Genomic DNA, 25,368 nt, shown 5'->3' on the forward strand with positions numbered 1-25,368 from the left:
TGGCAAGAAGTATGACACGCAGCTCACATAACCAGTTTCAACTTGAAAAGCTCTACATGCTCACAGATGACTTCCACTTACAAAGTGTCAGACATTAAGCTGATAGCTACTGCCAGTTCTGTATCAAGCAAGCAGGAAGGAGAGGAGCATAAGAAATGAGATGGATCCCAGCACACCAGGTACAGTCCCCAGCACACCAGGTACAGTCAGAATCAGAGGTGAATTTCACTCTTGCAGGACACATCTGCAAGAGTTGCTCCACAGGCACCTGGTCCCAACAGCTTTTTTCCACTCTGAATGCTGTAAACCTTGGCACTCTCTACATATATATATGCATGCTTATCTGAGTCCAGGAACAACAATTACATCTTGCTCATGTTGCAACTTCTGCATTTTTGACTCTGGACTGGATTACTCACCTTGGATTTGCTGTAAATCACAAGTGGGATAAATTGTACCATGTAACCCTTGTACAAGGGATCATTTAACGCACGTGTAAACAAGAAAACTGATAATCTCAAAATCAGTCAACTCAGATTTGAGTCAAACAGGAAGTGGAGCTTTAATAGCATTTGGTGGTTCTGCAAAATCTGAAACATGCTATTCCAAAGATTTTTTTTTCAGTGAGGGAAGTTGTAGCAAGGTGGGGGTCAGTCTGTTCTCCCTAGTAACAAGCAATAGAACAAGAGGAAATGGCCTCAAGTAGCACCAGGGGAGGTTCAGGCTGGATATGGGGAGGAACTTCGTGACTGAAAGGGTCATCAGGCATTGCAACGGCCTGCCCAGGAAGGTGGTGAAGTCACTGTCCCTGGAGGTGTGTAAGAGACAGGTGGATGTTGCACTTCTGGAAATGCTCTAGTGGTTGACAGGGCTGGGACAAAGGCTGGACTCGATGATCTTAAAGGTCTCTTTCAGTCAAAACAATTCTATGATTCTGTGATTCTATGAATATAAATCTAGTGATGGTAAGTTTGATTTACTTAAAAATTTTTGCTCCTCAAAAATTGTCTGTGGTTAATCAGGGCTTGCTCATGACATCACACACGAAAAAACCGTTCTGCCCACAGTGTCTGCCCAGGAATGCCCACAGGCGGGTCAGAGTATTGGAGTTCTTGTAGACACAGGACGCAGAAGGGCTGTGGGCACACACTGCCAGGACTCGCTTGCTGCACTCCTCTTTACCCAAATAGAGCCCATGATGACATACTTCATCTACATGAAAGAGAGCCAAAGTCAACCAAACCCAAATACTCATTACACTTTATCAGAGTTGAGCTGCTATTTCTTTTATGGTCCTGTGCAAATCATTTTACTGCTGTGGAGTACTGCTCACTAAAACAGTGAATGGAAAAATGTGAAAGTGGGGAAGTCACTTCTCCATCGCATTGGTTTTTTTTAGTTACTCCTGGTAGTCAATATTTTGGGAAATTAAAGTTCAAAACAGTTTCCCTTGTTTTTTTGTCAGTGTGTCAGTGATCCAAGATGACGAAGCGAGGAATGAGACGGGATTTTTACACTACAGGGACACTGAATTTTCCAAGAAATCTTCCAGCAGCTATCTAGGGACATTTTATCAATGAAGCCACACCAGGCAAGTTTTTACAGCTCTGTCCAAAGCTCTCCTCCCTCCCTGGTTTATGCAATGACTCACATAAGATGGTGGGAAAACTCAAGTGGATGAGGACGGAGATCAAAAGCCATTTATGAAATCAGAATTTTTTTATCAGCCACAGTCCGGAAAGGATTGGGAGATAAGACATATCCTGATGCATGAACACTTGTATTTTGATGGCATTTCTACAAACAGCACGGAAGACTCTGAAGACACAAAATACAGCACAAATGCTTCCAGGGAGGTGCCGAGGCACAGGAACCAAAGATGAGAGGAGTCGTTGACTCAGAGCATCCTGTTGTGCCATCAGTACCCGCGGGTGCCCCGTCAGCATGCGCTGCCCGAAGCCGACGCTGGCGGAGCTCCAATCTCCCTCACAGCCCGTGCCGCGTTGTGCCTGGCTCACAGCAGGCCCATTCCTGCTGGGCCCCACGGCCGGCCAGGAATCGGCGGCTTCAGCTCCACCCGCCGTTCCGATCCCTGACGCTCGACACCTGGCCCGGCCTCCTACGGGGAGGACGTGCGGGCTGCGCATGTGCGGTACCGCGTGGCCCCGCCGGGCCGGAAGCGCGGTGCCAAGATGGCGGCGCTTCTGGCGACGCTCTGCCGGAGAGCCTGCGGCCTCCGCGCCGTCCGCTTGCACCTCGCCGCTTCCGCCGCCCTGCCGCCGCTCCGTCGCCCCCGCTCCGAGCCAGCGGGATTCCTGCGGCCGCTCAGCTTTTCGGCGGCTGAGCTGGTACGCGCCGCGCCAGGCGCGCTGCAGCCGTACCTGCGGCTCATGCGACTGCACCAGCCTGCCGGTGAGCAACGGGGCGGGGCGGCGCCATGGCCATGGTGACGGGGCAGCCGCGGGGGCGCGGTTACCGTGGCGACACAGCAGCCCGGGGAGGGGCACGGTAACCATGGCAACGTGGCGGTCACGGGGCGCGGTAATTGTGGCAACGCGGCACCCACGGGGCGCGGTAACCCTGGCAACGCGGCAGTCACGGGAGCGCGGTAACCATGGCGTCGCGGCAGTCACGGGAGCGCGGTAACCATGGCGACGCGGCAGCCGCTGCGAGCCCGGACGCAACGAGCTGCCACCCTATCCCGTCCCGTCGCGTCCCGTCCCGCCTTGCCGCCCCCCGCTCTCACGTTTACCTTTCACCCACACCCACACCCATACGTTTGGCCTTCCTGCAGGGACATGGCTGCTCTACCTACCGTGCACCTGGAGCATCGGCCTGGCGGCCGAGCCAGGCTGCCTTCCGGACTGGCACATGCTATCCCTCTTCGGCGTCGGGGCGGTGCTCATGCGTGGAGCCGGCTGCACGATCAATGACATGTGGGATCGCGACTATGACAAGAAGGTAGAGCAACCAAGTACGTCTCCACTTATCTCCAGCATTGTCAGTGATTGCTTGCTGTGTGCAGGCATAGGGCTTCAGGTTCAGAAAACCCTCTTGTGTTTCTAGTTGAGATGTAAACCACTTGGGGCTTTTGTTGTATTTTCAGGAGCAGGGTTTCCTTGACTATTGTTATATTTCTTCATGGGAATGGCTATTAGGAGTTATCATACCCAACCTTGGGCTCTTCTATTGTGTTGTACTTTTCATCTTGTTTTTGTTCAGAAGGCAATGCCCTGTGTCAGATGTTGGAATGTATGTAGGTACAGACGGATCCCGGTGATGAATCTCTGCTTGCTTGTCCTGTTTTCTATTCTTGTATTGTTCCTCTGGTTTTGGGGTTTGGCTTTTAGTGCTGACAAGAGGCAGGGTGATGAGCCAATCCAATATGTAAAGTTCTTCCTACAGCACTGTTGTGTGTGTGCTGTTGGGGAGGCAATGAATCGGTACAGGCTTTTGGCAGCTTTGGATGGTTTAGGATTTGGAAGTTACTAACAGCTACATATGCTAAAAATATTTGACAGGGTGGGGTGTGTGATTGGAATTTTCAGTACAATGAATTCACTAATGCATTAATATGATGTCGTTAGATGCAAGGTTTTTTAAATTCCCATTACTGCTCTTCCTGACCTATCTTAGAATATCTTCCAAACAAATGCAATAGAGGCTGGGTCAAATTGCAGGGTGTTGGCTTGTGTTGGTGATGGTGGCTTGGGAGCTTAGATTTTATATTTCTAATTATTTGGTAAAGCTTTTCTTTGAATTGAACATTCCATGTTTGGTTAGGATGTGCAGAGGAATGCTCACAAATATGTTAAGTACATGTTTAAACTACAAAAGCAGTATTTGACATTTAACATAACCTGATCGAGTGGGGAGAATTAGCAAAAAGAGTTTATTTACATTCACATTATTGAAGCATATGCAAAACTTTTCATATATAAATAATATTCTTTAAAGATTTGGCTTCCAAACCTCTTTAAATAGGCTTCACTGTTTTCATCAACATGCAAAACTTTTATCTTTTTTCTTTTGGCAGTCATCACCTTTGGTAGGTCACTCACCATACATTTCAGTTCAGCTTTTTTTCTGGTACATGTTTCTTCCTTCAGTTTGCCTTGTATGATTTCTTGTTCCAGACAGAGTTTCCAAACTTCATTGTATCCCAACTAGGATTAAATCAATTGTCTTTTCAGTTATTAACAATTACGTAGAAATCACTTTAAAGCATTTAAGCACAGAAGTGCTGCTTGAAGTTGGGATAATTAGCTCACAATTTTTAAGTCTGGGGTTTTTTTTCCCTAAGGTAATAAAATTCACATGGAAGATGTCTAAAGTATTTCTAATCAGCTTTGTTGCACCTGTGCAAGTGGCAGTTTATTTCCACTCTAGGCTTTAAAGCCTGCATACTTCTATTGCAGGCACTGCTGCTTAGAAGTACAGGTCGTGTCTGTGATGATATGCTAGGTTTGTATCATTTAAGGAACGCCATCTCATACATTCTGTGACCTGTTTCCATTTATTTTTACAGTTCTATGCCAATGATGTGACTTTTAGTTTTAAGATAGATTGGAATGTCATGTTGGATTTGGTATTAACATTATTCTTTCTGGTTTTAGGTTGTGAGAACAGCAAGTAGGCCCCTAGCAGCTGGAGATATTTCCACTTTTCAGTCCTTTGTGTTTCTTGGGGGACAGCTTAGCTTGGCGCTCTGCGTGCTTCTGTGTCTGAATTACTACAGGTAACATCCAAGTTTTTTGTTTGTTTGTGTTTAATTTGATTCTGGGAACAGGGTTAAGCACAGATATTTTCAACATAAGATGTGTTAGAGGTAGAGGGAGGAGGTAATTGGTCATGGAATTGTGCTTGAAAGTAGAAGAATTAGTTCAGCCTCATGTGCAGCTCCTGTAATGCTGCATTGTGTCCTGTGATCTTTAGACTGGCAAACAAGAAACCTCTTGGTACTTTTTACAGTATTGTTCTGGGAGCAGCCTCTTTATCTCTTGTGATCACCTACCCTCTGATGAAGAGAATAACATATTGGCCACAGTTAGTTTTGGGTGAGCTGGAAATATTTTAACTTTTTTTTTTTTTACTTCAGATGTAACTTTTTGGGTGTTTTACAAATCACCCAAATTTTTTAAATTTCATATTAAAATAAAAATATAGGCAAAGTTCTGTTGTGCCAGAAGCTTCTTAAAAAAATATAACACATGCAAGAGTTGATACTTGGGTTTGGGGTTGTTTTTGTTAAAAACCAATTCCTTATTTTGACAGAGGAGTAAAGGGAGGGAGAAAATAACTATTAGTCATTTGAGAATCAGCTTTAGTTTTGGGATTATCTTTAAACCTTCCTTGTATTTATCCTGCATTTAGTCTTCAGCCTCTGAAATAACCCCTGTGCAGAGACTAATGGTTGTTGTATTTCAAGTTGAGTTGCTAAAACATATCTTTGTAGCTTGGCCTTCACATTCCATCTGCCCTCAACTTTTTCAGCCAAAATTGTTATTTTCAGCCTTGAAGTATCATAGATGACTGCTGTGAACTCTTTTGCAGTCTCACATCTTTTGTGGTACTGACATCTGAGCATTTGAATTTTAGAGTGCTTGTTTGAGTACTCTGGAATAGTTCCATGCAAATGTTTCCCTAGGCTAGTGAAGTTCCTAAGCTAATTTAAGCAAATTTCCCTAAGATAATTTAAATGGGGAGAAAATGCGTGGTCATACGTATTTATCCTTGTATTTCCAACATACTTGTGTTTATTACCTGCCTGAAAATAAACGGTAGAAAAATAGAGTTACCAATGTTGTACAAAAAGCTGCTTCTATGGTACACACCTAAGCAAGCAATATGTAATGCTGTGTAATTTAGATTGCTCCTGGCAGTCTTGTAACTTTTTATTTTTTACTCTCTTTATGTTTTTAGGACTTACATTTAATTGGGGAGCCCTTCTTGGCTGGTCTGCCATCAAAGGGTCTTGTGAGTGGTCAGTGTGCTTGCCCTTGTACTTAGCCGGAGTTATGTGGACACTGGTGTATGATACCATTTATGCACATCAGGTAGAGGACAGTGGGAAATTGAAGATATCTATGTGTGTTTGAGTGTTTAATTTACAACTTTGCTGTCAAACAGCAGTACTTCACCCTCAACATCAGAGAAACCCCAGAGCTTGCACCTTATATTGCTGCTTGCAAATGTTTTATGTATCCAGTAGAGAGCTGGAAGCATAATGTACTTTGTGTGCTTACACATTGGCATTATGCAGTTAACGTCAGTGTTTCATTCCGTAAATAATGGCATAATTAGCTCTTGGCTGCTAAAGCAGCAGTAAGGACCAACCTTCTCATTTAAATTTTAATGTGGGGACCCACAAATATGCTTGAGTTCCTAATAAGAAACTTTGGAAACTTAAGCAAGACTCCCCTTCTTATTTTCCATATGAAGTGGCAGTTGGATTGTGGATTTTTTGCCAATTCATCCTTTCATTCTAGGATAAGAGGGACGACATAATTATTGGTGTGAAGTCAACGGCATTACACTTCAAGGAGGCTACGAAGCAGTGGCTCAGTGGCTTCAGCCTTGCAATGCTCCTGAGTTTGTGCGTGTCAGGAATGAATTGTAACCAGACGTTCCCGTATTACTCAGCCGTGGCTGCTGTAGGGGCTCACCTAGCACACCAGGTTTGATGGACTTATTTATACTTTTCATATGGTGAGTGTTGGAAGGGACCTTTAGATATCTAGTCCAAACGCTCTGCCAAAGCAGGATCACTTTGATCAGGTCATACAGAAACACATCCAGGCAGGTTTTAAAGACCTCCAGAGCAGGAGACTCCACACCCTCCCTGGACAGCCTGTGCCAGTGCTCCCTCACCCTGTCAGTAAAATAGTGTTTTCTTATGTTTAAATGGAACTTTTTGTGTTCCAGCTTAATCCCATTACCCCTTGTCCTGGCACTAGATAAAACAGAAAAAAGTGATGCCATTGGCCTTCTTGGCCACAAGGGTGCATTGGTGGCTCATGTTTAGTGTATTATCAACCAGCACTTCCAGGCCTCTCTCCACAAAGCTGCTCTCCAGCAGGTCAATCCCCAACCTGTCCTGCTGGATGGAGTTGTTCCTGCCAAGGTGCAGGGCTCTGCACTTGTCCTTGTTCAACCTCATGAGGTTCCTCTCTGCCCAACTCTCAAGCCAGTCAAGATCCATCTGAATGGCAGCACAGCCTTCTGGGGAATCAGCCAGTCCTCCCAGTTTGGTTCCCATGCAGAAGTTTTTGATGTGAAACCAGAGTGACAACCCCTGTCAATTTGCCAACTGCATTAATAAAACCCACAAGAAATTGCTGGGTTATTACACCCTTACAATCCAAGCTCCCCTACCCTCTTCTGAGGGCTCATTCCAATAAGAATATTTGAGTCTAGGGTCTTATTGTTTCTTTCTCTGTCTCCAAACTGTTTCTGTTCTTATCTCTGAAGTCTTTACTCATGTGGTTTTATAATCCCCTTATCTCATCTGCATTTGAGTGTCTGTGTGGACAGTCTTTCCTCAACTTCAGTGTCTTATCTGCATCTGGGTGTCCTTGCTAGTGTTGGTCTTTCGTTAACTTCAGGAAGGACAATTTCCTCTTTCTTCTTCAGAGAGTTCCATTGAAGATTGTTCCCAGTGCTTTGTCATTCTGGAGTTCATGGCCTCAGACCTCAGCACTGAAAGTTTTTTAGCTTTAACAAGTCTCAGTTCATCCTGATTTTGCACAATTAATTAAAACAATTTATAATCAAGTTATTTTAATTCCCAAAAAGCACTTATCCCAAGTTAGGGATTTTCCAGTTTCCCTTGTTGGGACAATGAGGAGGTGCACAAGAAGTAGGGAGGGAGCATGGCCAGGAGAGTTGACCCATATAGCCACAGGGTTATTCTGTAGCATAGAACACCTGGCCCAATATGGAAACTGGGGGAAGTTGGTGGGGAGGGGCAGATCACAGCTTGAGCATTGGTCAGTGGGTGGGAAGAAATGACTTTGGGCATCACTTGTCTTTTCTTGGGTTTTAGTTCTCTCTTCTTTTTCTTCTATTCTCATTCTCATTGCAATTATTATTACCAATATTACTATGATATATTTTTTAAATTGTTATCATATTTCATTTCATTTTAGTTATTACACTGTTCTTATCTCAACCCACAAGTTTTTTCTGCTATCCTTTATGGGACTTTTTCACCAAGTTTTGTTTCCAGGAGTATTGTTCGGTAGCTTTGTTCTTGCTACACTGTGTGGGTTTTTTTCACCTTTGGTTATGACTCACAGCAGACAGCTGCGAAGCTGGACAAGGCTTGCTTCTAGCTGTGGTTGCAGGTGTCCTGGTTCTTTTTTTGTGAGAGAGTGGAATGGACCTGGCTAAGAGCAACTGGACTAAACAAGCCCAGTGTGACTAGGCAGGGCCAGGTACCTTCCAGTTAGCCTGGTTCACTCTGGCTCTCCAGTGTATTGGCCCTTTAGAATTTGAGATTTGAAGTTGCAGACCTTTTTGTGTCTTTTTGTGATGTGTCAAATATTGATCAGTCTGTGGAAAAACAATACTGGACTGTTATACTGTGCTTTTGCAGATTTACACCTTGGACATAGACAAACCTGAAGACTGTTGGAAGAAATTTGCTTCAAATCGTACTGTAGGAGTACTGCTTTTCACAGGGATTGTGCTTGGAAATCTCTGGAAAAAAAAAGACTCAAAAAAGGTGGAAGAGCCTTTAGAAAACAGGTAGTTGAAGTTCCTGTGAATACTGATATTTTAGTCCAGCTAAAATGTAAGTACTGGAAGGAGGAAAAACGCTTTTGACATAACTATGGCTACTTTATACTGTTTATTTATAAAAGCTCATTAAAATGTTCTTGTTTCTAAAAACATGCAAATGACATTTATTATCTTTCAATGACTTCAACCTCCAGAGAAGCTACTGGTCCTGTGTAGTACAAGCAAACTTTTGTAAAGCTCTCAGGACTGCGATCCCAAGATTTCAGATGTCTCTTAGTGACAGCATGTGAGAAAATGCCAAGTGATTTCAGGATGGAAATAAAATCTGATTGTACACGCTTGGTGTTCTGATTGATTACATGAATAATTTCCAGTTTGAGTTGCAGCTTATTGCATGAAAAAAACTGCTGTAACAATTTTTCTTATCCTGAGTTGTCTAGAAGCAATCAGAACTCCGTAGAAACAGAACCCAGAATGTGAGATCCAGAATAAGAAGTTGTCAGATAAGTGTTTAGAATGTCCTTTTGCTCTTGCTGTCATTGATGGCAGTGGTCCTATCCACGTGAAAAGAACAGGCTTCTGCAAAGTTGCCTGCACAGAGTGAGTTGAGCCCATTTGTCAGGAGTGATTTGAACACAGATTACTGACTCCAACCCAAAACAGAGCAGCCTGGAGCTATTGCCAAGTGAGCCTGACTGGTGGTTGACCCCAAGCTACAAATTCATTGAGCAAAGTGATCCTCATTTTGTTTTTTTTTTTAACTTGTATTCATTTTGTCTTATGCCTACTGGTTTTATCTGTAGCCTTATGGGAAGAACTTAACTATAGGAAAATGCCTGTAAACGTGCCTGTAAAGATGCCTGGCAACCACAGGCTAATGCTCACATTGCTTCAAACCGTTCCTGTTTCCAACCAGTTTATTCTCTCTTAGTGGCATGGTTTGCCGTGTAGTTCACTGTGCCTTTGAACCACAGTGTTACACAGCTTGTGTGCCATGTTCTGGAATTCATTTCCATGGAAGCAGCGGCAGTCACTCCTGTTCTGGCAGGATTTTAGTCTTGGAGCTGATCTCAGTGTGCGCACCATCTGTCTCCCCAGATGGTTCTGCCCGTGCCTGCCTGTGGGGCTGTGGTTTGGCCATGCAGGGCATGTGGTTGCCAAGTTCCTGATGGTATCCCAACAGCCTTTCCTGATGTCTGCCCCACACCCATGCCTGCAGCCTCACCAAAAAGAAGGCTGTGCCCTGCTCTAGCTTCAAAGGTGGGCATCATATTTTAAGATTCTTTCAGCTGATGTGATGAGAGGCATTGCAGTCCCGAGCCACACGTTCAGGGTTTACTGGCTGTCGTTCTGTGTTACCAGCGCTGGCGAACAGGCAAAGAAGTTTCTGCTGCAGGGAAATGAGAAAGCACATAATGAGTCACCAAAGATACTTTCTGGAGTTGGAACAGACTTCTGTGGGTTCTGAACACTACTTCTTTCTAATGTATCATTTGTAAAATTGCTTTTTTTCTTTTACTATTTAAACAAATGATGTCAAATATATTTTGAGTAAAATTAGAAAGAGTAGATTTTTCAGCCTGACTGCCTATAAGATAAAACTATGTGAAAATATTAGGACTCCTTACACAGAAGACTCCTTACACACAAGTTGTTATTAAATGGGGTTTATAATTTTGGGGTGGACAAAGTATTAAATTGAAGAAAAGCAGTTGTAGAGAACAATAGAATATAAAGAATAATAAGGTGCTGAACAACTATGTGCCAAGCTTGCATTTTGCAGATGCATCTGACTTCATGTTGGACTCCAACTGTGAGGCATTTAATAGGAATAAAAAAGTCTTGTGATGTAATTAACTAGTATGGATCAGTTTCTAAATACTTGTAGTATTACTGTAGAGAGGTAGAGGCAAAAGTTATTAATCTGTTCTTAACTTCCTAAAGTGTCTTTAAGTAGCTTAGATTTTGAAAGAGCTCAGATTTTGTAGTGCCTTTGAACATACTACTGTCCTTTGTCCACTGATAACTTGGCACAAGCACATGTTTATCATGTAATGAGAAGAGGAAGAAAATGTAGCTGAACAGAGTAAAAATTCAGGTTTCAAAACAGTTCTCATGTCCTAAACTTGAAAATCATTGCATCTTTTGGGGAGTGTGGGGATGTCAAATTCATCTAGAAGGGTATTTTAAAAGATAAGTCATAGTTGTATTTTAGATTCATTGCTTGAGAAATGAAGAAAGGTTTGGTTCTTGGCTATAACAGAGAGTGTTATTTGCATTTGACCATTTTATGATTATTACACAGAAAAATAAATAACTTAAGTGCAAAAGAGACAAAGGCTGAACTACTTGTGACTGTTTGTATCTGCTGGAAAGTATTTGTGCATATCTCTTCTCTTTCCATTCCCAAGGTATTCTGTTCCAAACCTTCACTAAGTCACTCTGCTGTATTTAGATAAAGCCTGTTAAAAAATTCTCAAATACACCTATATCTAAGCAGCAGCTTCTGCACAAATAGTATCCTCTGGACATTTCTTCTTCAGTGTCAAATGTTGTGTTTCTCCTCAGCTTCCTTTTCCAAATATTGCGGTAAAGACTTTTGGAGGCAACAGGGAGGTCAAATATATGCCTTGTAAAGGCCAACCTGAGACACTGACAGTTTTTCTGTGAAGCAGAAAACTGTAACCAGCACAAACCTTGTAACTAGTGCAAACACTTGCCTTTGTGTGCTCCCACTGTACTTTGTGGAAGGATGTATTCAAAGCAACAGCAGCTATTTGTGCAGGACAGCTATAGGTAGGAATGCCAGTTCCTGCGGGGATATAGGGAAGGGATGGCAGGGCATGGACAGCCCTCTGTGGTGGATCATTAGCTCAGGATTCTGCCTGAGACAACAGCACACAGAAGCTTTCACACGCATCTTTGCTGGGGGAGGCACTGGCCCATAGGGTCACTGAAGGCGAATTGGGCTTGGATTTTGCCACTTGTGTATTTCTTGGTAAATACAGCATCATTGATGCAAGGGGGACAGACTTTTCCCTCCCTCTCACCTGGGGCAAGTATGCACTGTAGGCTCCTGGCTCAGGAATGCTGGTGTGCAAAGAGCATGGGCCAGAGCACACGTGGCTGGGAGGCAGGTCAGTGGGTCAAGTGTAGCAGCAGCTGCCATGGGAATAACAAAAAGTGTCTCCATTCAAAGTTGGAATGGTGTGTCAGCATGTAGAAAGATGAGAGCATCCTTTGGGCTGAAGTTGCTGAGACGCCAGGTGAGAGTTAAGGCAACCCATGAGCTGCAGCATCAGGGCATTGTGGCTCACTGGTGTCTGGGAAGGCTCTGAAATCACAGCTGTTGTGATTAAGGACTGGTGCAGGGGGCAGAAGTGGCAGAACATACTTTGTGGGGGCTGCTGCTTCTTTCCGTTTGGCAAAAGGAGGGAAAGGGCTGTTGATTTGTTTCTAAGTGCAGCACAGTGCAAATACCAGGAGAGAAGATCCATTTAATCTTCCAAACAAAGCTGACAAGAAAAAATGTGGATGTTAATCAGCCAGGACAGTGTCAAGTTTTGGTACTAGCTGAAAGTTCCTGGTGTGCTGGAGAGGTGACATTCCTGCAATGCCTCTCAGCAGTTCATGACACAAAGGGCCAGACAAATTTTAAAACGTGTGTTAGATACGGTACCAGAATTACAAAGGGGATTGCAAAAAGCCTCACTGGTTTCACAGCACTTTTTCTGGACAGAGTTTCTGCAAAAAAAAACAGTCAGCTGTACACACCTAATTTTGTCTGAGCTAAACATGTAGAGGTCTAATACAGTTGAAAAACCAAAACAAAGACAACAACAAAGAACAGTGTTCAAATGCCAAGTTCAAAACTTCTTAAAATACAGGTTTAATTTCTGGGATAGTGAGTGAAAAACAAAAATAAAACTCACTCCTGAATGTTTACATCAGCAAAACACAGTTCCTCCAAATTGCAGAGCTACTTGTCCATGACCGATTGAGTAACAAGAAGTATCTAATGTGAAATAGGTTTCTTCAAGTTTCAACAGAATCAAGCTTGTAACAAGCTGTGAGTGCATGGGGAAAGCAACTGCATGTCCATTCCACCATACCTTGTGTTTTTTCCTGGACTGGCATCAAAGTATTGTTCAGCTCTGCGTGAAAAGTATATTGAAGGGAAATAATTTTGTCTTTGAGTTAACTCTATAGACAATAGCATGTTCATAGCATGAGGGGACAGTTTTGAGGCAAAATGTCAACAGTGTTAAGTGGCTGCTTAACAGAAACACCTCTGTGCACTTTGTGTTTGCTGCCATGCTGTAGCCTGGCCAAATATTTGTCAAACATATTTTTCAGCTTCATCAGGGCCTGTTTTCCCCTGAATGCTGTCATGCTAATAACCACTATGCTATTAACCACTTTATTGAGGAAATAGCTAAATGGAAATTAAAGTATTTCAGGGAAAAATTAAGGAAAGCACAGACACCTAATGTGGGGTTTTTTGGCAATATTTGCCTTACTGTTGTGCTTTATTTAGTCATTCACTGGAAGGGACCTCAAAGAATGTATTTGCTTAGTGTTGGCAGCAAGGCAATAAATGAAAGATTTGACAGGTCACTGGAAAAGATGTCATGCTGACTGTCACCTGTCAGAGGAGCTGGAAGGTCTCCTGGCTAGGCTGAAGAGAATGTCTTCTCACTGCTTCCTATATTTCTTAGCCCAGTTGTGAGCTGCAGTGCTGTTGGGTCCTCTGAGATCTTGGGACATCCATACGAGGGAGCTATCCACAATGGAGTAGGTGCAAAGGCGGTGACTATTGCATCCAGTGTCTTCAGGCCTTGTTTAAGAAATTGGTGGCAATGCAGGGATAAACCAAAACCCTTGCCTTCAAGAGTTCGAGCTGCTCACGGCTGATTTATTTACACCATGAAAAATCTGAAAGTACTTCAAGAAACTGGAAGTTAAGCACACAGGGAGCTACCTTGAGAGGCCATCGGGGTGAGTGTGGTGTGTGCCAGGTGGATTAAGCCCCACAGAAGAAATCCTGTTATACACAAGAGACATAATGTGCACAGGGAGAAGAGAAATGAGACTGCCATGGGGCAGAAGGTGAGCAGAGCTCTCCCTGGAGGAAGTTGTGGTCATGCAGACACAGCCAGTGCGGAGCCTCATAGCTTCCCCATCTTGCACATCATCTCTCCCAGTCCAACCCTGAGAGGTGACACCTTTGTCTGCAGTCACAAGCTCCCCACTGTGCGCTGGACCTTGCGGCTTGAGAGGTTGAGGCAGCTTGCCCAGGTGGCAATGCACTACCCCAGCACTGCTGCTGTCTCATCATAAAACCATAGAATCGTAGAATGGTAGGGGTTGGAAGGGACCTTTAGAGATGATCTAGTCCTGCAGAAGCAGGTCAGCCTAGATAAGGTTGCATGGGAACGTGTCCAGGCAGGTCTTGAAGACCTCCAAGGAAGGAGACTCGACATCCTCCCTGGGCAGCCTGTGCCACTGCTCCCTCACCTGAACAGTAAAATAGTTTTTTCTTATATTTAAATGGAACTTTTTGTGTTCCAGCTTCATACCATTACCCCTTGTCCTGTCACTAGATACAACAGAAAAAAGTGATGCCCCAACCTCCTGACACCCAGCATTTAGATATTTGTAACTATTAAGTTCTTATCCATGAAGGATAAGATGGTTATCAGGGAGAGTCAACATGGATTCACCAAGGGGAAATCCTGTTTGACCAACCTGATAGTGTTCTATGAGTGCATAACCGACTGGCTAGATGAGAGGAGAGCAGTGGATGTCATCTACCTTGACTTCAGCAAGGCTTTTGACACTGTCTCCCATACCATCCTCATCAGAAAGCTCAGGCAGTGTGGCTTGGATGAGTGGACAGTGAGGTGGATAGAGAGCTGGCTGAATGACAGAGCCCAGAGGGTCGCGATCAATGGCACAAAATCGAGTTGGAGGCCTGTGGCCAGTGGAGTTCCACAACGATCAGTTCTGGGGCCAGTTTTGTTCAATGTTTTCATCAACGACCTGGATGAGGGGACAGAGTGTAACCTCAGCAAGTTTGCTGATTACACCAAACTGGGAGGACTGACTGATTCCCCAGAAGGCTGTGATGCCATTCAGCAGGATCTCGATCAGCTTGAGAGTTGGGCAGAGAGGAACCTCATGAGGTTCAACAAGGACAAGTGCAGAGTCCTGCATCTGGGAAGGAACAACCCCATGCACCAGTACAGGCTGGGGGTTGAACTGCTGAAGAGCAGCTCTGCAGAGAGACCTGGGAGTCCTGGTTGATAATAAACTAAATGTGAGCCAGCAATGTGCCCTCGTGGCCAAGAAGGCCAATGGCATCCTGGGATGCATCAAGAAGAGTGTGGCCAGCAGCCAAGGGAGGTTCTTCTCCCCCTCTACTCTGCCCTGGTCAGGCCTCATCTGTAATACTGTGTGCAGTTCTGGGCTCTTCGGCTCAAGAGGGACTGGGAAGTGCTGGAGATAGTCCAGCACAGGGCCACCAAGATGATCAGGGGACTGGAACATCTTTCATATGAGGAAAGACTCCAACCTTCACATCCCAAACCAGGCCCTCCTTATTTGTCAGCAGAAGATCCATCAGCACACCTCTCCTCATTGGTTCCTCAATCACCTATGACAGGAAGTTGTCATCAATTCTGTAGGAACCTCCTGGACTGCGTGTGCTTGGCTGTGTGGCTTTGCCAGCAAATATCAGGGAGGCTGAAGTCTCCCATGAGGACCAAGGATTGTGATCGTGAGGCAGCTCTCTCTCAGGATGGTCAGCCTTCTGTATCTCAACATGGTGTGCAGATAAGGGGCAATTATCATGGTGTTCCCTGTTCTGCCCTGTTTCCCTGCTAGACAGGATATCTTGTTCTATGATACTTCTCCCCTCACCCCCAAGTCCTTTAGTTTAAAGCCCTCTTGATCAAGTTGGCTAGCCTGTTCTCAAATATTCCAATGCCCTTACGGGAGAGATTAATTCCATCCACCAGCGGAGTGGTATGGGAGGGATGAGGGATGTACAGGTGTGGGCAGGAAACAGCCCTCTCCTTGTACCAACTGCCATTGCTTCAGTTTCGGGGAGATGCAAGCCTGAGCCTTGGCCATATTTCTAAAGGCTGTGACAACTCCCCTTAGCACTTGCTTAGCACCTTTCTCCCCTGACTTCTATAGCAGTAGGGATCTTCTTTTAGCCTGTTTCATTCCAAGCTGTGGGAAGGAGGCAAGGGTTGGGAGAGAGGTGCTCTTCCATTGAACCAGGTAAGACATCCATGAAGCCCCAAAGTTTCAGATGCAGAGGCTTTTCTCCACGTCTGAAACAAAACCCCACTGAAACCCTGAGGTTGTTACTCTGACTCTTGAAAGGGTTGGTGAGACCAGAACTTTGGAGAGAGGCCCCCCAGGCACCCTCCTCTTCCCAGGCAGCCTACTCCAACCGGCACACCAGCAGGCTTACAGCAGACCCTCTGTAAGAAAACCCACTGCTTTCTACTGGAGAGGTCAGGTTTGTGGAACTAGAAGCACAAGGCTGAGTAGTGCAAAAGACAGCTTTGCTCATTTGTGGTAGTGTTTTGTGTGGTGGATTTGTTTCAAGTGGAATGGTGAATGGTGGGAATATTTGCATGTTGATGGTCTTGTTGTAAAATGGAACAAACTAGTGTCTGGTTGCCACTACTCTGTGAAATACAGTGGGAGACCATGTCATTTATACTTTATTCTTTGCAGAGAAAGCAAGAATATGTTCAGGGAGTATTTGACTCATGAATTTTTGTCAAAATTGCATTTACTCTACTACATGTTAAACTGATGAATGTTAATTTCAGATTGTCTGCATGGAAATAAGTTTTTATTGTCACCACCTGGAAAAAGGCATTACAGGTTTGGTTTTGTTAGCACATTTCCTTTCTTTCATTGAGGTATTTTGTTTCTGTTATCTTGCTGTGGCTAAGAGAGGTGTGTTCTGCACCCAACTGCCTGTCTTCCTGCAGTGCCCCTTCATGGACCTGAAGCTGTGTGTGAAGGGGAACATGGCCACCAGCCCAGGCCTGGTGGAGAGCTGTGGCAGGAGGCAATGAGGGTGATGCTCTTGCTGTGAGTTCCAGGAGTTTGTGTTTTGGTTTCACTGGTGAGATTTTTTATCAGGGTCTTTTGCCCAGCTTAAATACCAGGTGAAGAGAATGAGCTGAGGTAGGTGTTAATGTGGTGTTTTCTCATGGTGACAAAAGGCAGCTGCAGGTAGTAGCAGGCTGCTTTTCTGCTGAAGAAAAGAACTTTCAGGGCCCGGTTGCTCAGATGGACAGTGTTGCCCTGGCTCTGAAGAGAGGTGTCATGGCTTAAGCCCAGCTGGTGACTAAGCACTACACTGCCACTCGCTCGCTACCCCCCCTCCCAGCAAAACTCATGGGTTGAGATAAGAGCAGATTAATAATTAAAATGAAATAAAATAGAATAATAATAACAATAATAAAACATATAAGAATAATTGTAATGAAAAGGAAGACAACAAAAAGAGAGATAAATAAAACCCAAGAAAAGACAAGTGTCGCCCAATGCAGGTGCTCACCATCTGCTGACTGATGCCTGAGCAGCAACCTGCTCCTTCCTGCCAGCTCCTACCAGTTTATACACTGGGGATGGTATTCTATGGTATGGAATAGCCCTGTGGCTAGCTAGTTTGGGTTAGCTCTCTTGGCTGTGCTGCCTCCCAGCTTCTTGTGCACCTCCTCACTGGCAGGGCACAGGAAACTGCAAAGCCCTTACCTTGGTATAAGTGCTAAAGCACTTGGGATAAAGTACTAAACCATCGGTGTGTTATCAACATTAATCTCATACTAAATCCAAAACACAGCCCTGTACCAACTCTTAGGAAGAAAATTAACTTGATCCCAGCTGAAACCAGGACAAGAGGACAGACTGTTAAAACCTGTGGGAATAAAGAACTGGTAATTGGCAAAAAATGTAAACCGACCTTCAGAGTATGAGACTGATTGCTGGGGAATGAGATAATGTTATAGAATGCCTGGTTGCGAGTGTGAGAAGCAGCAGCGGGAGAGTGGAAAACAGGCAAAGCCTGAAGGTCAGCAGGATGTAAAAGCAAAACCAGATATTATGTAACTTTGACAATAAATTAAGGGCTTGCATACAGGAGAGCGGCACTTGCTCATGGCAATGCTCCCCCTTCAGCAGTCCTGAGTCGGTTTAGTGTGTTTCAGCGCGTTGCCCCAATCTCGACCGGCCCAAGATCAGCAAAAACCCTTAAAATGTTGCTGATGAGCCTGTTTTTCAAAGCATTCTTCCCACTACTGACTGTGAATTTGGCCTTCTCATTTCCCTTCCTCCTTCTACAGCAGACTCTTGGGCTAACTGGTATTTTGCATGAGCCAGCTGGTAGAATCTAGAGTATCTCTCTAGAAATCATCTGCTGCACTAAAACTTTTGCAAACTTTGCTTCCCCTCAGCCTTTTGCAATGTTTCTGAAAAAAGAAAAGGTGTACAATGCAGGGGTCAGCTAGCCAGACACAACACGAAACAGATATAACCCCAGGTAAACTTTGGAACTGCTGGAAGCTAAGGGGTTCATTTCAGGGCACGGTTCACTGTTTTCGCAGCAGCACTACTGGTAAAAGGCTCCACTTAATGCAATGTAAATCTCAAAACTGGTAAGTTGCAGTTTAACCTGAGTTTCTCCTTCCCGGATGGTGAGAGAAGAGGAACCCACTGTCAGCACTTCATGTAGGACACTTGGAACTTGTGTTGCTCCTGGGCAAGCAGCCCCTCAGCCCTGCTCTGTACTCTCTGTGCACTCTGTGAAACAAAACCCCCTGTCCTGGCTTCTCTACGCATTGTGGAAGTGCATCCAAAACTGTAAGAAACCTGCATAGGGCAGGAGCCCTTAGACATCTGGGGCAGGTTAGTGAAGAAATAGTGAATATTAGTATTGTAGAAAATGCTAACGTTTTTGCAGGATGGAACAAAGGGGATTACGACAAAGAATTTCTAACCATATCTGTTTATTTGTAGTGCTAACAATCTGTCTGATAGGTTTTACATTTTAATAAGAGGGAGTATGAGTGAAGACTGTGGGGGGTATGAGTGCTTAAATATGACTGTGGAGGTATGGGTGACAAGATAAGATTGTGGACAAGAGCCAGACATCCCTTGAGGTGTTGTAGGCACCTCAGGGAAGTTGTAAATCTTGGAGTACCTAATCAAAGGGGAAACAAAGGAGAAACCTGGGGATATGGGAATAAAAAGCCAAATGTTGTATCTATCAGATGTTATTACTAGCTAGGACACCCACTCTTGCAAGAACACTTAATAAAAGTGCTTCACTGCAGAGTCTGACCTCAGTCTTTCGTGAGAAAGCTTGTTTCTTACAGTATCTCATAAAGAGAAATGGATGCATATATGGTAAGGACTTGGTTAATTTTACAATAGCTGGGCTCTGTGGCTTAGCTTAGGTAGTGCAACAAGCATTTAGGCAATCAGCCTAGTTTCTACAGAAACCCTTGACATACGGTGTATTTACTAATTCAGAAATGAAAACACAAATGCATCCCTAAGAAGAAGGAGCATGCTTGCTGAAGATTAAAGAAGATTAAAAGCAAAGGTACCATAGCATCCTGCTGTGTCCTTATCTGAGGCTGGATGGCAGTGGAGGACAGTTGGGGCAGGGGCTACCCACCAGCCATCACAGCATTGTGGCACAGGGTGCTGACCCACATGGAGCCGACCCACAGGGAGCCATCCCCTGATGCAGGTGGGTTTAGCCATTGCTGGCTTTTACTGAGAGGGTCCTGTTTTTCCCCCTGGGTCAGCACGCTGGGGCAAGGGCTATTCTGGGTGACCCCATGAGCGCCTGTCACAACCCCCTTCCACCACCATGCTGCTCACTCACCATCACCTAAGCCTGGTTGTGAAAACAAGCAGGTCTGCAGAGCCCCTTCATCCGAAGCCTTTTCTGTCAGGAAAGGGAAAAACTGAGAGTGAAGCACCCTGAGGTGCTCTTCATTTAGTCTGGTCTGGGATCCATGAAATGTGTTTTTTCTTTGGGGAAAGATGTTGGCAAAATGAAGGTCCATCATTCTGAGCTGTTCCCCCCTCCAAACAGCAACCATATGTATTCAGAGTTAAGGGAATAAGGCAATATATATGCAACACTTTTTTTAAGCAGATGATCAGCAGTCTATGAATGAATTCCTGGTAAAGGAGGAGGCAGGGGGTGGAGGGTGGAGTGGAGTGCTCTGCAAGTATGTTAAGCCTCATAGCTCCTGACCTCCCCCTCCAGTTACCTCCCACCATTGTTAACTGCTGACTGCTGGCTACCAATAAGAGCCTCCAAAAGTGAGAAATTTAGTTTCATCTTCCCTAGAGCCTCTCTGTGGGGGGCACAGGACGGGAAAGGAAACCTGCACTGACAGAGGCTGCTTACCAGAAGGTTAGTTCTTTTAAAGCATGGAAATAGTAAAAACTTGTTTGCTTGGGAAGAGTGGATTAATAATGCAGAAGTAGAGATTTTCTTTTTTTTTTTTTCTTCTTGGCACATAATTTAAAGCAAAATATATGGGACATCCTACCTGGGGAAGGGAGCAGGCTTTTTAAAACGTATGCACAAAAGCTGGATTATGTAGAGGTTCCTTCTTTGCTGCTTTCTCCTGCTACCAGGATTATATAACTCAGTTAAAGGAATCTGGCTTGTACATTGCTCTGTTCAAACTGAGCTGTCTCTTGTCCACATGGATGCTTAAGACCAGACTCCTCTTAGCCAAGCTGCTTAGCTGTGTGTTTTCTAGGAGGCTCTGAGGATGTGCTGGATCTAGTTGCTGTCTTGCCAGAAGCTTGGATGTCTTTCGCTTTCAGTTGTTGCTGCCTGATCTTCCTGTGTGTTTGCTGTCTCTTTCGGTGAGGTGTGTGCTATTGGTGACAAGAGCATCCTAACTCTGCAACGTCTTCATTAAAGTCTGCAGCTAAGAGAGACAGAACTATGTGAAAAATACAAAGTACAGTGAGGTTTGTCCTACATGGGAAGCACTGCTGAGTTTTGGTGAGAGAAGGCCTCTAGGCAATGCCAGCTCCCCTCGGGACACGTAGTGAGCATGCAGTCTGGCCTGGGCTGCCAGGTGAGGCCAGGAGTGGGGGTTTTGTAGGACATGCTTTGCTCCAAAGGCTAGAAGATACTCCCCTGCCCCCCAGGCATCACCGACTTATCTTCAGTTTCGATTCTGGCTTCTGAGCTCAGTGGCTGTGCAGGGAGGAGCCTTGACTCCCCTGCAGGAGGTCCTGCTGCTGCCAGGCTCATTTCGCAAAAGGAAAAAACCCACCCCCTAATTTATAGTAAAAAAGCCTCAACAAATGTGAGCAGGAGTTTGCCTTTTTTTTTTTTTCCCCTTCTTTGTGCATAACAGAAAAGCTTGGGTGTAGGGTCAAGCTTGCTTTCAATTGCTATTCATTTTTGTGCAGTTTCTTACTTGGCTAGAGAATAGGAGTACAGAGGTTTGGTTTGGTTTGGTTTAGTTTGGTTTGGTTTGGTTGGTTTTAAACATGAGGCTTGCTGTTTTTCAGTGTTTACTTGCTTGTTTAACATTTGGAAGGCAAAGTTTGCATTTCAGACATGGCACATAGAACACTGAGTTTGTGCCTTTCTGGCTCTCTACAGTAAGAAACTGGAGGTATTAGTTCTCTGCACTGGAGCCCACCTTCATTATGAGGAAAGGCGACACCACAGCTGCTTCCTGCTTCCTTTGTACCCATGCCAAAGCAATCTTTAGTAAAATATACTAAGTTTAATGACCAAAATGCCAGAGCCACTTGCTTTAGTCTAGGTTCACTGCCCAGTCCTGCTTGGCCCATGGGAAATTGGTGAGCTATGTCCAAGCTTGGAACATCTCTCTCTTACAGGAAAGGCTGCAAGACCAGGGGGAATGGGGGAGGGGAGGGGCTTTAGCCTGGAGAAGACTGAGAAGAGACCTTGTCAACACTTATAGTTACTTAAACGGCAGGTGTCAAGAGGGTGAGGCAAGTCTTTTTTCACTGCAGCACCCAGTGACAAGTCAAGGGGTAAGGGGCACAAGCAGGAACACAGGAAGTTCCACTTGAACATGAGGAGAAACTTCTTTCGTGTTTGGGTAAGGGAGCCCTGGCACAGGCTGCCCAGGGTGGTTGTGGAGTCTCCTTCTCAGGAGGTTTTCAAACCCTCCTGGATGTGTTCCTGTGTGACCTGCTTTAGCAGGGGTGGTGGACTAGATGATCTTTAGAGGTTCCTTCAAACTCCTACCATCCTGTGATTCTGAATGGAGTGAGGAGTGGAGTGGGGAATGTCAATAGCCTGATTCTGTTTTGAAAGCTGGATAAAACGGCAGAAAATGCACAAACCTTGAAAAGACACAAATCAGGTAAGACATGGTTATGCATCCTCCCCTCCAGCGGCAGCGAGGGAGCTGGGCGAAAGGCCATCTGCCAAAGAGCAATGTCGACTGGTCGGGTGAGGGGTCAGACCGGCCACGGTTGCCTCACTCACGGTCCCATTCCCCTCCTCTCCCTTCCAGTATTGCATCAGGAATGGCTGTACCTTCCGTCGTGACGATCCAGCCGCAGTATGGCATGGCCATGCCTGCTGTCTCGAGGAGCCTTTGGCAGACAGGGCTGATGGACTGTTGCACTGACTGCAGTGTCTGTGAGTGGCTCAGGCGATCTTTCTCGGAGCTGTGAGCAGTGATGTGCTGCTGTTGGTCCCGTGCCCTCTGGGGACACTTTTCTCACCATTGCCACTTGGGTTGGTGGTGCAATAGCTACAGCAATAGCTACAGTCCTCCCTGCTCCTCCCCCGGCAGCTGTGGTGCCAGATGGGCAGGGAGACCCTCACCCAGTGCTGCCTTTCTCCCCTGCCAGGCTGCTGCGGGATGTTCTGCTTCCCCTGCCTTGCCTGCCAAGTGGCTGGGGACATGAATGAGTGCTGCCTGTGTGGGACCAGCGTGGCCATGAGGACCCTGTACCGCACCAGATACAACATCCCGGTCAGTGGTTAACTCCCCTCACCCCACCCCTCCTCCCCCATGCTGCAAGGCTGAAAGCTGAGGTGCCCCTAGGGCCCCTCTTCCTGCACATCAGGGATGAGCACGTGACAGCAGCACTCCCCACTCACCCTTTTTGGGAGCACAGAACAGGAGCTGAGATGCCCTCAGCCATGATGGTCTCAAGGCTGGTGACCAACAATGCACATTAATTCGATGCAGCTCCTTCCCAGCACACTTCACCACTGAGCACAGCGGCTGGCAGAGCCTTGGCTGCTGCTTCCCCACACCGTCCCGTCTTTGAGAGATGGGCAAGATTTAAGATAATTGCGAGCAGACTAAAGAATAGATTCAGTTACACAGATATATATCTGTAATTGGACGGGGAAGAAAGATCCACATTCACATACAGCACGTGTGAAATGGTTTCTTTCTGTGGAGGTTGGGGTTAGTGCCCTCCCCAGTGCAAATCATGGTGGCCTAAGTTCAGTTTGTCCAAATTGCCTCTTCCTGTGGACATTTTAGTCCTCAATTTTAACCTCTGCAGCCAAAAGATAAGCAGTTATCTGCAGCCTGTAGAAAGGGATACAGATTTTAGGGTCTGCTACTGGAGATGCTGCAGCCAGCCAGTGAGCAATGGGCACACGATGTGGAATGTGATTAACCTTTTCCTGTCTGAAACATGGCTTTTGGGAAGCCTACATCCCTGTTACATCTAGTGTTGGTAAGATTTGGTAAGAGGTGAATCCTCTTGTGTTCTTGCCAGTCCTCAGAGATTAGAAGAGCTGGAGTCACTGGACTAAATAGATAGGCCAATTATTGGCCCAACACCAGACCCATGGACAGCCTGTCTGCTGCAAAAGCAGTTGGGTGCACGAATAGTACAGTTTATTCATATGCAACATATACAGATTCTTTGAGCTTGCTGGTGATAAAGGCACTATGCTTGCAGGATGGTTTTAGCCCTCAAAATACAGTTGCAGTCACATGCTTAATTTCCTGAGGAATCTCTTGGTGTAGCTGAGGTGTCAGATCTTACCAAAAGGCATGCTTCTGGGGAGGGCGAGGAGGACAAACACCTCGATCTCTCCCCATGACTTTGTGTTGAAGTCTCATCCCCAAGTTAGGTACAAAATCAGAGTAACAGTTATATCTAGTTATTTACTAGTGTGGAGAGTGGGTGGGTAGGACTGTGGTCAAGTCATTGCTCTTTACAAAGCTGTCATTCTTTGTAAAACTGTCATAAGCTGTTGATTTATCAGCAGTTGTTCAAAATGCCTCTTGGTATTTTGTACTAAACACTTCCTTGGTGGCTTGTGTGAAGCAGAAGAACAGGAAGGGAGGAACCTCCCCCTTGCCCCTCGCTAGTGCCACGACAACCAACAGAGATCACCAGGTCTTCATCCAGTCCCATGTTTGTTCTTGGCACCGGATGTTTATCAGTGATACAGATCTTTTTTTTCCCAATGTTTGGTGTTTCCAATACTCCCTAACCAATACCTTCCTAACAGGGGTCCATTTGCTCTGACTACTGTGTCACTCTCTTCTGCCCCGTGTGCTCTGTTTGCCAAATGAAGAGAGACATCAACCGGAGGAGGGATCTGGGCATATTCTGGTGAGCTGGGCGTGCAGGTGATGGTTAATAAAGCCAGCACTGCACACAGTCACATGGCTTCCCCAAGGCTTTCTTGCCAACGCCTGACATAAGACACAGCGTTGCTGCAGTCGAGAATGTCACAAGAGTGACCTGTCTTGCAGCCAAATGTTGCTGGGAACCCTGTGCAGGACTGTGGGGGAAGGACTGGGAGGCACAGACAGTGTGGTGAGACAGGGCCCCGCTCTCTGACCCTTCTCCCCCCTCTCATTGCAGATGCCGCTGTCCTCGCTGTGCCCTGCAGAGCCACAGTGGGCAGGAGTCCTTGCTGCCTCGGCCTTGGCGAAACACAATATGGGGGCTTTGTCTGGGGCTTTGTCTTGATAATAGTTGATTCCCCCTTCTCTGAGTAAAACCATGAATAAACAGCAATTTGCTTTCCTACCTGTGTGTATGTCACTCTTGCACTTCCTGAGAGCACCTGTCCTTCTCACAGTATGTCTGCCTTGGCAGCCCCTGGTGCAGCCAAGATTTCCCTGCGCCCACAGATTCTCACTAGTATTTTGTTATTTGCTCAGCTTTTTAAAAGGATGTTTGATACACACAAGGAGTTGATGTTGATCATCCAAGCTGTAAAATCTGGAAAAGTAACTTCTGCCCCAGGGCAGAGCTGAGGCTTCCTGCAGGCAAGAGATAGCTGCAAGCTACTGAGTGCCTGTTGTCCCTGCTGCAGTGGTCCGAGGCTGCTGGCTGATCCCACCTTTCTGAACATAAAGTCATGGGGATTTTTGGCTGCCTGCTGCCAGCCCACCTCCTGTGTTGTAGAGACACGTTCTTCTGTGGGCCCTGAGCTGGAATTTCCACCTGCCAGTGATTAAAAATCTGGCATGGGTTGTCCAAATCCTCTCCATGGGCAAACCCGGCTGCCTCTCTGCACCGCATGCCTGCTTGTGCTGGGCTTAGTCATATGCTCTATGTCCAAAAGGCATGCACCCT

The 25,368-nt window shown here is 45.6% G+C and overlaps 2 protein-coding genes across 7 annotated transcripts; both read left to right on the forward strand.

Moving 5' to 3' along the window:
- The first annotated feature begins 2,155 nt into the window (after window positions 1-2,155).
- COQ2 (coenzyme Q2, polyprenyltransferase) lies at window positions 2,156-9,078 on the forward strand. 2 transcript variants are annotated; one of them, XM_061992175.1, is made up of 7 exons: window positions 2,156-2,412; window positions 2,795-2,961; window positions 4,617-4,738; window positions 4,972-5,057; window positions 5,923-6,056; window positions 6,489-6,677; window positions 8,597-9,078. In XM_061992175.1, exons 1-7 carry the CDS (start codon window positions 2,193-2,195, stop codon window positions 8,750-8,752), a joined length of 1,074 nt encoding a protein of 357 aa, XP_061848159.1. In that variant the 5' UTR covers window positions 2,156-2,192; the 3' UTR covers window positions 8,753-9,078. The 2 variants fall into 2 exon arrangements, with proteins under 2 accessions (XP_061848159.1, XP_061848160.1); XM_061992176.1 differs by having other exon boundaries at window positions 6,489-6,708; window positions 8,597-8,683.
- Window positions 6,588-24,816, forward strand: LOC104553146 (placenta associated 8). Of its 5 annotated transcripts, XM_061992182.1 has the most exons (5): window positions 19,971-20,206; window positions 22,314-22,441; window positions 22,657-22,781; window positions 24,290-24,393; window positions 24,649-24,816. In XM_061992182.1, coding segments are annotated over exons 2-5 (345 nt in total). In that variant the 5' UTR covers window positions 19,971-20,206; window positions 22,314-22,326; the 3' UTR covers window positions 24,650-24,816. The 5 variants fall into 5 exon arrangements, with proteins under 5 accessions (XP_061848163.1, XP_061848165.1, XP_061848166.1 ...); XM_061992179.1 differs by lacking the exons at window positions 19,971-20,206; window positions 24,649-24,816 and adding an exon at window positions 6,588-6,677 and having other exon boundaries at window positions 24,290-24,397; XM_061992181.1 differs by lacking the exons at window positions 19,971-20,206; window positions 24,649-24,816 and adding an exon at window positions 13,724-13,740 and having other exon boundaries at window positions 24,290-24,397.
- The last annotated feature ends 552 nt before the right edge of the window (window positions 24,817-25,368 follow it).

Source organism: Colius striatus, chromosome 3, assembly GCF_028858725.1.
Source record: "Colius striatus isolate bColStr4 chromosome 3, bColStr4.1.hap1, whole genome shotgun sequence".
Lineage (NCBI taxonomy): Eukaryota > Metazoa > Chordata > Aves > Coliiformes > Coliidae > Colius > Colius striatus.